Source organism: Juglans regia, chromosome 7 (genome assembly GCF_001411555.2).
Source record: "Juglans regia cultivar Chandler chromosome 7, Walnut 2.0, whole genome shotgun sequence".
NCBI classification, from domain to species: Eukaryota; Viridiplantae; Streptophyta; class Magnoliopsida; order Fagales; family Juglandaceae; genus Juglans; species Juglans regia.
This window is the reverse complement of record NC_049907.1, coordinates 36,303,447-36,316,219: the sequence shown is the minus strand read 5'-3', so window position 1 is coordinate 36,316,219 and position 12,773 is coordinate 36,303,447. Positions and strand designations below refer to the sequence as shown.

General features: G+C 35.9%; 2 protein-coding genes across 2 annotated transcripts; both read right to left on the bottom strand.

Moving 5' to 3' along the window:
* Positions 1–2,628: 2,628 nt before the first annotated feature.
* LOC109010473 (peroxiredoxin-2F, mitochondrial-like) lies at positions 2,629–6,033 on the bottom strand. Its single transcript, XM_018991326.2, has 5 exons — positions 5,613–6,033; positions 5,426–5,455; positions 3,940–4,098; positions 3,154–3,248; positions 2,629–3,007 (listed from the first exon to the last, which is right to left on the bottom strand). Exons 1-5 carry the CDS (start codon positions 5,832–5,834, stop codon positions 2,902–2,904), a joined length of 612 nt encoding a protein of 203 aa, XP_018846871.2. The 5' UTR covers positions 5,835–6,033; the 3' UTR covers positions 2,629–2,901.
* Positions 6,034–6,520: 487 nt separating this feature from the next.
* On the bottom strand, positions 6,521–9,857 carry LOC108982880 (3-dehydrosphinganine reductase TSC10A-like). Its single transcript, XM_035691995.1, has 4 exons — positions 9,198–9,857; positions 8,948–9,095; positions 8,122–8,412; positions 6,521–6,898 (listed from the first exon to the last, which is right to left on the bottom strand). Exons 1-4 carry the CDS (start codon positions 9,741–9,743, stop codon positions 6,891–6,893), a joined length of 993 nt encoding a protein of 330 aa, XP_035547888.1. The 5' UTR covers positions 9,744–9,857; the 3' UTR covers positions 6,521–6,890.
* Between the last annotated feature and the right edge of the window lie 2,916 nt (positions 9,858–12,773).

Genomic DNA, 12,773 nt, shown 5'->3' with positions numbered 1-12,773 from the left:
ATTCGTTAATCATTGGCTTTTCATTGAAAAATATGGCTCTAAAAGATTATTTACACTCATGACGTGTTGAATCTTAGACATTGAAGGGAATGATATTCTAAGGCCAAGGCCTTCCCCATTTGGGCCAACTCTAAGACTATTCATCCGGGTATAATTTTTATCCAGCCCGGTCCGGAACCTGGATAACCGGGTTATCTGGGTTCCGGTTATGGGTTCCAGCCAGGATTGTATCCAGGCCGAAACTCGCATCACTCCTAACTGGCCCAACCCGGGCCGGTTACGGAATTGCATCCGGGTGCTGGATTTTAACCCCGGTCCCAATTTTAATAATTAAAAAAAAAAAAAACTGAAGCCTAACTCTAAAGCCCCCACCTACTCATTGGCTGAATCCTATCTCACTGCTCTCCTCTCTCTCTCCCCCTCGAGCCATGAAACCCTAGCCTTCTCCTTCAAGTTTTGCCGTCGTCGTTGCTAGCCGGACTTCCGATCGGTAAGTCTCTCTTCTCTCTCTCACTTCGGTAAGAATCTCTTCTCTCTCTCTCACTTCAGTAACTCTCTCTCTCTCTCTCTCTCTCTCTATGAGCAATGCCTTTGGACAAATCTTATGTGGGTATAGAGTATATGCAATTATTTTTCTAGATTTGCTCTTTTTTGTTAAACATGGGTTTTTTTTTTAAGTTTTTGAGGGTTTACGTTTTGGTTCTCCTAACTCTCTCTCTCTCTCTCTCTCTCACACACACACACACACACACGCCGAAACCCGCTTTCTATCTCTTGCTCTCACGTCGAAACCCTAGCCTCCTCTGCTGATCAAAGCGTCATCTTCATCCTCATGTTGTCGTCTTCATCCTTGGGTATGTTTTATTCTCTCTGTTTGTTTTATTCTCTGTTTGTTATTTTGAGTTTGTTTTGATGAGAATGTTTGAATGTTTGAGGAGTATTTTTATGGGTTAGATCCTTGTGCCGTTGTCTTCATCCGTGGGTATGTTTTATTCTCTCTATATGTTTTGTTCTCTGTTTGTTGATTTTGAGTTTGTTTTGTTGATTTCGACGAAGGTCTTGTGAGATTCAATGCTTTCTCTTTAGCTTTGTTTTTAGAAGATTTGTTGTTGGTGGTGAAAATTTTGAAGTTGAATTTAATAGATAAGAAGTAGCTACTCCATATATATTACAAACATGATTATTCGGTTGTGATGAGTTTTAGACTTTGGGGTGAAAGTGATGGATTAATGTTTTCCTATATCTCCTCTTTTTTCTTTAACATGGGTCGTTTTTCACTACTGATCTGTCCAGATCTTAAGTTTCTTCAGCTAAAGATCTAGAAAGGAGCAGAGGAGCAAATGCTGCTCATGACCTCATAGACCCTTTCCCCGTTCTAGCACATCTGGGTATGGAACTCTCTCTCTTTTGTGTGTGTGTGTGTGTCTTGGTATGAGTTGTTTTCTTGAGAGCCAAATAGAATGTCTTCTACCTGTATTTTTGAAAAGTTTGACTTGTTATGCAGCAGTACTGAGAGAAAAAAAAAATGTAAATTTTTCATGTCTGAAAAGTCTTTACAAGGGTTACAACTTCCCATTATTGATTTAAAAATAGAACTCAGTGATCAACATCTTTTTTTTTAGTCCATCACTAAACAAGTCTTCAAAGATATTGTATCTCAATACAATTTTCTATTGGAATCTATGCTTAGCATTGTCACAATTTTCATTTACATGTATATATATTGCAGAGAAAGAGATAGAAGATAACCCAAAGGCTTTCATGAACTTGACTTCTTAGAAAACAATTTAATAAAATAAAGGCTTTTACTTGAAAAAAAAAAATCCGGGTACTACCCAGAACCCAGATTTTTGAATTTAAAAAACCTAGATCCATCCGGGTTCCTGCCCGGGTTAGGGTTCTGGCCCAAGTCTAACCCGGACCAACCCGGTCCAGATATATCTGAGTTTCCGGGTTGGAATCCTAATGAACACCCCTAGCCAACTCCTTGGAGTTTGCTAGGAATAATATTAGATATAATTATGAGTGATCAAGCATAAATTTAATATTTACTCACTTTGTTAAAAGAAATATGCAACATTTGCACACCCTATAACTACAATTATCATTTTTCTTTATCTTGAGAGAGAAACTTGAAGTTATGCTCTTTCAAAGGGATTTTATTGTTTTGAAAAATACATCCTCGCGACACATTTGGAAAAAATCCAGGAAACCAATAGATGAATTTTTCCCTTTCTAGTTTATATGTTTACTCGTTTAAATGTTACTAATTTATCATTCTTACCGGTTGACTTGTAGTTCAATTGGTATGTCCTCCTAACAAAAGAAAGCATGAGGTCCTTAAGTTGTAACTTTTACGTGGAATGCACTCCTATTAGAAATATCGAAGTGGAAGAGGAAATTACAATTACCATCGGTGCAGCGCACAACGTAAACGAGTGATATGCAGCACACTTGAAAACTCACATCCTGTAGGATAAACGCCCAAGTTTGGATACTGAGAATATATTCTCAGAATACTTCACTACTATTTATCATTTTATTATTAATTTTCACATACTTTTCACTACTATTCAATATTCTATTATTATTTTTCACTACTATTCACAAAATACTTGAGAATACCTCACTACCCAAACGAAATCTTATTATTATTATTTTGTAGAGAAACACTTGTCACGATGCAGGAGAACCACACCTTATATCCGATAAACAAGGATAAAAGGGAGAAGATAATACATCCAAGATATCTTTGGAAAACATCTGAAATGCCAGAGACCACACTTTATGAGTTTTATTACCCCGTCGATGTGTCATTGGGGTAACAGATTAGATATACAACTTCACAAAAGATTCAGTGCTCATCTTATATTGCATACAAAAAAAAATTAAGCAGCAGCTTCATATCTGCTTCAAGATATGCTCCCCACCAGAAACTTTGAAGTCGGACGGATTTTCCTCAACATTAAGAACATTAACTTTCCCATCGACCACCAATGCAGACCATCTACACCAGAACAGTAGCAATGTCTTAAAAGTTTAACAATCTTAGTGTAACATCCGCCAACCATTCTTGCCTATGTTGAATGAACAAGGATCTCTCCATTTCATTTGAAATGATTTCCAAGAAAGTATATGATACAGGTGTTATACCTTTGAGAGCGAGGTCCAAGTAAAGCAGCAGAAAGATCTTTCTCCAATCCCAAGCTCTTATGGAAGCTTCCATCAAAGTCCCCATAAAAGTCAATCTATCAAACCAAATATTTGAAAAACAGACCATGTTACTTCAAGGCATATCAGCACATCTAATTATGAGGAAAATACAAATGTTTGCCATAAACTACCAAAATTGACACTTTATACTCTCTGATTCCCATTGATTACCAAATAACACTCTCATCCAATTCTGACTGGTAATATTGATGAAAAATATGTGAAAATAAGTAACAGAATACAATATTAACAATTGAATTTTAGCAAAAAAAAAAAATTTGAATTTTAGCGAAGGTGCACATTATATGGTAGTTGGAGGATGCAACAAGTCAGTTCTAATAGTTGAAGGAGCACATTGCAAAGTGAGTGTTGGAGGGTGAAAAGTGTATTTTTCCAGCTACTTATTATTGCTTCAGATGAAAAAGTGAGCCACAATATCACCATCTTAATAAAGCAGCATCAACTATAATATTGTATTATTAGACTGCTGAACACATTATGTGAAAAGAAACTGACAAATTTAGGTGAAGTGATAGTTCAAGCATGTCAACTAAGTCACAAGCACAACAATTGAGAAAGCGGGAGATACAAACGTAACTACATAGAGCTTCAAATGCAAGTGAAGATACAAATGGAATTAAATACTTGGCAGAAAACAAGCGACTCAAAATACGTTAAAGTTGGTTATTTGGATGGCAAGGGGTTGAGACTTCAGGATAAGCTTACAACATCTTTGGCTTCAAGTTTCTCTGCCCAGGCATTCATGGCATATGGATCATTAACGGCAACACAAATTACAGAATCAACCTTTTCAGCCCTGAACTTATCAATGTTGTTCTTGTAACTAGGTACATGCAGTTGTGAACAAACTCCTGTGTATGCACCCTGTAATATGTTAAATGCAAATCATTAATATACTTCTAACCAAAGTATCAGATTAGATTATATTGCAGATATAGATTTGGATTCATCTGTGTCTTGAACATAACTACAAGAAGAATATGATAAAGTAAATTCACTGATCTTCCATTGTAAAAATCATTATTCATAGCAAACAACTTTCGAAAAAAAAGCAAAGAAAAAACTATAATCAAGTTAACTACTTAAAAAACTATAATCAAGATAACTACTTTAGATTTACTGCTCAATAAATTTTAAAGCCTCAGAATAATAGCATTACTTTGAGATGATCGAGAAACTGGTTTTGATCACCTCACTGTTTATAAATGATCAGCAATCAAATAGCTTCCAGATTATGGCGCCAAAACATAAACTTTTGGTTGGACAAAGTTGCAGAACTTTTGGTTGGACAAAGCATGTGGAACAGCGAGAATATATAATCGAGTCAGTTAAAATTTCTGATTCTGATGATTATCACTGTTTTATTGATATAAATTCCACACGAAGAGCCTTCATCATTTCCTTATCAAATAATAACATAATCCCTTAAAGATACAAAAAATCCCAATGATTGTCAAACCATATGTTACACACCGTGTTGCTTCCGCTTTGCAAATAAGGTTCCAGCAGTCCTCAGGATCAAGTATTCAAGAAATCAAACACGCCAATCCCAAGAACAGATTTTTTTTTCTTCAAAATACCAAAGTGGGTGCTCTCCATATACCAATCTACTGGCCCTTTGCTTATATTATTATATAAGTATCCATTGTGATGTGCCCATTACACACCTCTTTTACAGTCATAAATATCCTTTTATACTCGTATCAAAATGTAACTCAACTAACGGATGACAAAAACCACGCCATCACTTGCCTGCATTAGCTTCAAAGAAAGTTTGGCTTATTGTATTAAACCCAGTTCTAGTGACAGTCCAGCCTAACTCACATCTCACAGTCCAGGAGATGCTCGAGACTTGATCTCACACATGAACTCTCATTCAGATGAGGACATGGACAGAGCCTCACCAACCTAATATACATATCATCATGATCATCCCAAGACGTTACTGCTAGCTAAAACTTAGTTATTAAATAAGCTGTAATCTTGAGTTATCATCTGTTGTAAACTTTGAGATGGATACTATGTCTACTACCTGATTGTATTATATAAATACATCAATACACTGTTCTGGTTAAGTTGACCAAAACCACTCATCATAGATTTCTTTCATATTGGAGCTGAACAAAATCATCAAAAGGAGTATTATCCAACTGAACAAATATATGTTACATACAGATACGGAGTAACTTACAGGGAGCCCAAAGATGACCACTCTTTTGCCCTGGAATATCACGCAACAAAAGACCCCCCAAAAAAGAAGAAGAAAACATTAGATTAACAGTGGGTGGGTCTCAAAATATAAAATAAAAAAATAAAAATCAATTTTAGTTGTGCAAAAATTGAACGAAATGAGAGGTTGATGATTTTAAAGAACAAACCCTGAAAATGTCTTTGAGAGGAGTGGTGGCGAACTTAGAGGACACACCCTCATCCCAGGTACGAGCCTTCTGCAGAGAAACATCCGGTGCGGCAGCAACAATGTCAGTTCCCGCCTCCACCTTCGCCGCAAAGGCCCTAAACGACGTCGCCCCGGTTCTGATAAATCCCGCCATTGACTTCATGGAGGAAAAGCTTGTTCGTTTCAGAATGATGGACGCCATGGGATTGGACTGGGGCTCAACTCGGCCGGTTGAAGATGCTAGTTGAGTGATGGTCGGTAACGCAGGAGGGAAGTGTTTGGGTAGTGCAGCCTTGCAGGCGAGGATGGAAAGTTGGAAAGCATGGTTTTATTAGAACGGCCCGTCCAGTTAGAACGGACTGCGAGTCTGTGATCAGGACTGCTTGAGCTGGGTTTGCAATTGTAGGCTTGTAGCCCTTTTTAATTCCTTTTAACAGGGCAAAGTTGAAACAAAAAGATAAAAAGTTATATATATTTTTTTCTGATTAAAGTCTACGAAAAGAAATGATAATTGAAGTTATAAATAAAAAAAATAATATGTAATTATTTAAAAAAATAAATAAATATAAGACTCACATAAAAAATATTAATTTTTTAATAATAAACTTTATTTTTTTTCAAAATGATTACACGATACTTGCGCACTCTACAAATGTATGTAGCATTATTCTTCTCTGAATATATTACTCACTGTGATATTCATGATTATAAGAGCAATTAAAATAAAAATATCTTTTTTTACCAATCGAAGTGATAAACTTCCACTTGGACGATATATTTCATCTGCCAATAAAGAAACTTACAAATAGATTTTTCAAGGAATTAAGCATAGCTGATCAGTTCGATTGTGATCATCTGCGAGTTTTAACTATTTGCAAGGTTGGATTCTTATCAGATTCTGGTTACTTTTGAGCTCCTTCTGCATACATTTGAAGGTAAACTCACTGTCTACAACATATCAGAAAAAGATCTAATTGCAGAACTATTCTAGTACAGCTCAGTAACTTTGCGCCATATGCAAGAAAGGGAAGGGGTGGAACATAAAACTAAAAGTATACTGCAGATACAAGAAAACCAAATTAATACAAATGGGTAATGAGAAGAACATGTCCGCTCATTTTACGCAACATGGTATAGCCGCAGGGTTGAAAAAGAATCTATCTAGTAACTTCGGGGGATCTAGAGCAATTCATGGTGATCAGCAGACAGCCGCCATCCCAAGGTATTCATTCATACCCACGGCAAGCATCAAGAACTTCTAGGTCCCTATAAATAAAAGATCATAGTAAAGTTAAATCATCTCATGAGCAACCCGAATTCCTTACATTCAGATGCAAACATAAGTCCACCAAAACAAGATTAAATCTATCTGTCTTCAGATTGTTATGCCAAAATCTGGTAGAACATACAGTGAATTAAAATTAAATATATAAGGTTAGTTAGGCATACATTATTTATTTCAATCAGATTCCAACCCTACTCTGGTTCATTATGAATGTGATAAATGACTGCACTTCATCTTACACCTATGGGAAGAATGATTTAGTAACACTTCAGTTCAACTGCAAAGCTCCAGACATTTTCACTTGGGAAGTTACGAGTGCTACATCAAGCCTATTTTTTTTTTTGATCGGTAACTACATCAAGCCTATTTAGCATAAGGAAAATGCTACTTAGCTCCCTCAATGTTACCGCTCAAAGTTACCACTCGAGTATTTTAATTTTTTAATTTTTAATTTTTTTACTTAATAATTAAGGAAGTTAGTGAAATTGTATATTTTTTTAATTTTTTCTTAATGATTAAAGATGTTAAAGAAATATTAAAAAGAAAATAGAACAACAAATTTGAACTAGCGGTATGCCCAGCAATAAATGCTAGACGACATTTGAACTAGCACCGTAAATGCAGTAGTAGTTTACATCCTAGATGTATGGATCGATGACACTGTTGTGAACATAATAATCATAAAAAAAATGCCTCACGACTTGAATTCAAGGAGAAGGAAAACTCCAGACATCAAGCTAGACGTAACTTCATCAAAAGTCAAAAAACAAAACAAAAAAAAAAAAACAAAGTATGATAAACCAGCAACCATCCTATTAAAATTAAAAGAAGCGCATTTGGAGCATGTTATATGCAACAAAAGGCCAGTTTGAAACCCTAGCTAAATATAAGAAAAGAAAAAAGGACCGGTTTCCCAGGTTAACCTATAGCAACAGATAAATAAATTTGATCTCACCAACTGGAAGAGAGATAAGAACCACATAGTTTTATAATCCAGAAACCGATCATAGGTGCATTTTCTGCATAATTGTTTTGTTTTCTTTTTTTATGGATCATCAATATCACATTATGAACACTGAAAAGAACAGGTCAGATCAGTCAATCGTTCAAACTTGTCTTTTTGCACGTTTAAAACAGATATTCCTCAGTAGTAAAAGAAAATAAACAAGATGAGGGGGCGAGGAATATTTTGAAAAATGCTTACTCTTTATTTGTGCGTGCCACTTCTCTATACTTCCATACCAATTCCACTGGAAGCATAGACCAACAAAACGTACTATACCAGCAGCAACAACCTCGACAAAAGCCATCAGGAATGATCTCTGAGGGGATAAACCAGCTGTCGCTATAGACAGTAACAGACCCTCAAAGTTGCAAGGAATAATAAAGCCACCAGATTTTATGCCACTTAAAGCTCTCTTGGCAACTTCATCAGCTTTCATTGAACCAGAGGAGGCTGCAATGATACTGGTGAGCTGTGGTCTTTTCTTGTTTTCTGCAATCAGTGGGCACAAATCCAAAATTCGAATTTAGCAACAGACAACACAGCAGATTAGAGTCCTGCAAAGTTGGAAGCAGACACATGCCAAACAAGCAGGGAAACAGAGAAGCACACATTGGTGCCTCATACACATTTTCTACCAAAGGATACATATAAATAACACAATAGTCATCTTAATCATAACCCCATGCTAGTGAAAGCAACGAAAGATGTAAGTTGGCCACTTTTGGATTAAATAGGCGACAAGAAAGGACGAATGTATCATATCATCGATGCAGATTTCGGAGTACCATAAATTTTACGAACTGTTGCGATCTGTAAATGCCTACATGATTATCGTGTAAGGTATTTATAATTTAGAAAAGCATAAACTTCTCACATCTAAAATGAATGACTGAATGAGTTGGGAATATTTCTCATGATTCAACGTGAGCTCCTAAGTCCTAATCTTATCATGCCCGTCACTTGTAGCAGTACAATGTAACAACCATATGTTGGAACCAAGAAAATAAATTCTGCAATTTCACACCTTCGACGAGGCCGGGAGTGTCAGTGTCCGGAGGGAATATAAGAGAGACATGGATGTCATCCGCAATGACCTCTTGCTGCAAAGCCTCTGCCAAACCCCGGAGCCCAAACTTGCTGGCGGAATAAGCTGTGTAACCGTATATACCCACCTACACAGATACAAACGGTCGAAAAAACTTTTGCTATGTGATAGAAGTAATTCACTTCAATTTAATTGAATTCAGTTCTGGTTCTGTCTCGGCTAATCCTACCTGGCCGGCCTGGGAAGACATGAGAGCGATGGAGGCGGGGCCACGGTCCCTCCGATGAAGCTTCATGGCAGGCAAAGCAGCTTTGATCATATTAAAAGTCCCCATCAGATTCACGTCCAACATGAACCTCACCTCATCCAGTTCCTGCCTCTCCAGCTCCTGAGGTATGAACACCCCCTGATTCACGATCAACACGTCGATTGGCCCTGCCTTCTCCACTGCCCTCGAAATGGCGTCGTAGTCCCGCACGTCGGCCGCGAACACCGCCGCCTCGATGCCCGTGGCGAGCTGGATCGCCTGCTTCGCTTCCTCGAGCTTGTCGAGGGAACGGGCCAAGATAGAGACGCGCGCGCCCTCTGACGCGACCTGGTGAGCCAGGGCGAGGCCGATCCCGCTCGATCCTCCGGTGATGAACACGTGTCGGTTCTTGATTGGGATCCTGACGGGGCGAGGCCGGACTATAAGGTAGAGGAAGAGTAAGAGAGACAGAGGGAGGAGGAGGAGGAGGAGAAGGAAAGAGAGATAAGCGAGGTTGGGGTCCGCCATTGATGAAGCTTCGAAAAAGTAATCCAAAGAAACGGAAGCGATGTGTTTTGACTTCGAACTGTATCCGCTTCAGGTTGTTGTTCACGCTCTCCTTGTGGAAATATACCGCAAACTAGGATTTCATTCTTTTTCCGTAGTTGTGATATATTGAGATAAAAATTATAAATTAAATAAAATATTATTAAAAAATATATATTTTTTAATATTATTTTTATTTTAAAATTTGAAAAAATTAAATTATTTATTTTATTTTATGTAAGAATTTAAAAAAATTATAATAATTAGATGAGATGAAATAAAATAAAATAAGAATAATTGTAAAAACAAACTAGAATATTTATGTTTAAATGATTTGATATTTTTAGTATTTTTAGATGATTTTTGTTTTAAATATATGATTTTTTTTATAAAAAATTTTATAGACAAACGCGTTGTGTCCCCATCGCGGCATCGGCGCCCATGTGGCAAAATGAAAACGGCATCGTTTCGAATGAACAACAATCCCTCCTTCGTTCTCCCATTTCCCTCTCTAATTTTTTCTTTCCTTCGATTTCCCCACCTTTCCTTCTCCGAATCCTCCTTTCCCCCCAGACCTCTGACCCCTTTGATCCCTCCTTCGTTCCCCCCTTTCCCTCTCTGGTTTTTTCTTTCTTTCGATTTACAAGTGATTTTCATGAAAGCTGCGAGTGCTGTTTGTTAGTTGGAGACATCTGCAGGTAGGACCTTGGTGATGCTATCAAAAGAAAAAGAGAAGGAAAAGGAAAAATCAAAGGCATCCTCCGCTGAAGCTGGATTATCTTTCGATAATGTGTTCGGATTTCTGAAAATAAGATTCATGATGGATCTGGTAAATGCTCTAAAAGCAACAAAAAGATCCCTGCAATCTCACTCAAGTAATCGATCAACTTCTTGATATAGTGTTAAAATACGGTTTGCCAAAAAACCACGAAGTTGGTGTGAGTAAATTATCTTCTATGGAGGTTGATAAACATGCTACAAAGGTAAAGGGTAAATCAAAGGTCGATGAGACAATGGAATTAGAGTCTGAAGCTGAAAGATCTGCAGGGCTTGCTAAGGTGACTTTTGTCCTCAAGTGACGTTATCCTGATGTATGTACATGGAGTTGGAGTTATACTCAAACGGGATCTTAAAGGTGGGGAAATTGAAGGAAAGAAAAACCAAAGAGGGAAAGAGGGAACGAAGGAGGGATTGCGGTTGTCTATAGAATTTTTGTTTTTTTTATTAACGTTTGGATAGTGAGAATATTTTAGAAGTGTTGAGAATGTTTGTGAATAGTTATGAGTAGAGATTGGAGTGAGTTTATGGGTCCCATTGAGAGTATTTTGAGTTGTTTTGATGTATGAAGTATTTTAAATTGTTGACTTTTGAATAAGTAGTTGAAAAATATATGGGTCTCATCAATGATTGATTTTATTAATAATGATGATGAAATGATGATTTTATTTATATATTATAATGATAAATATAATGGCATAATAAATAATCCACAAGACAAATTAAAAATCAAAATTTGAATAAAAAATGAAAATTAATTATATTATTACAAATTAATTATAATTATTAATAAATAATTAAAAAATACAAACATTTCTGGTATTGTAGTGAAATAAAAAATTTATATATTATTACAAATTATAAATTCATGGTTTTCGATAACGTGTTATTACAAATTACAAATGCATGCTTTCTGGTAACGTATTGAAATACAAATTTTGGATTTTATTACAAATTAAAAATTCATAACGTATTGAAATATAAATTTTATATATAACATAGCCTAAATCAAAATTATTTGAATGGACGACGGGTTCACACTCGTATTCAAAATTATTATGCATTTCATAATTTGTTTTGTATTATAGGAAATTATTTAAATAAAAATTTATAAAAAATCAATCTTTTGTTATATATTAAGATATGTTTCCAGTGCGCTATTTCGAAATTTTTGTTTCACTCCAAAACTTTTTTAATTAAACTCATTTGAAATTGCCGGGACATCCTCATGCTCCCCTATTATCAATTTTGTCTTATATATATGCTCATAAACACGATAAAAGCTAATATACGATCTTCTACATATATTCCTACCCAACGTCACATCACTTGCATTTCTCATTTAACAAGTATGATAATGATGAATTTTGATTTAAAAAATTCTTTCTACCAAAATTTATTGTAATCAAAATTTGTAAAAATCAATCTTTGGCTATATATTATGTTATGATGACAACTCTCAACTGCGCTATTTCACATTTTTATTCACTTCCAAATTTATTTAATTAAACCCTTTTGAAATTATAATAAAAATTAGAATTAGTTCATACATGCGAAAATCCCAAAACATACAAAACATAAGAAATTCCAACATCCGCAAACACGTACAAAAAAAATAAAAACATACAATACAAAAAAATTAAAACAAGTGTCAATGGGCCTCCCTATGTGCCCACATATTTATTGCGATAGAGTCCCTGGTTCCAGTCATGGCTTGTGCTAAGGCAGATGGCATGTCAGACATATGCAACAAATATTTCGGATTATCCTCAACAGTTTATCCTTCATAAAGATTCGGATTGTTAAATTTACGACATATCTTATCATTCGGTGTAATTGATCGAATAATGTTATGCATAACACAACATGCAATGACAATATACCGCTGTCGTGTCACCCTGTATGGGTTAATTGATTTCAAAATTTGAAACCGTTTTTTTAGCACATCGAATGTACGCTCAATCACATTTCAGAGGGAAGAATGTCGACAATTAAAATAATCTTGATATCCAGAGAATAAGCTATTGGTATGCCGGTCAGACCTATGATACCGCACCCTGGGGTGCGGGGGCATAAATCCAAGTGTGCACAGAAAGGCGGAATCAACCAAGTAATAATAACCTAAAAACCAAATAACAAAAAAATAATGTGGGATTCAAGCATTACGTCAGAACAAAAAATCGTAACTTAATAAATTAATGAAAAACAATTCTTACCCTCAGGAGGCAATGGGAA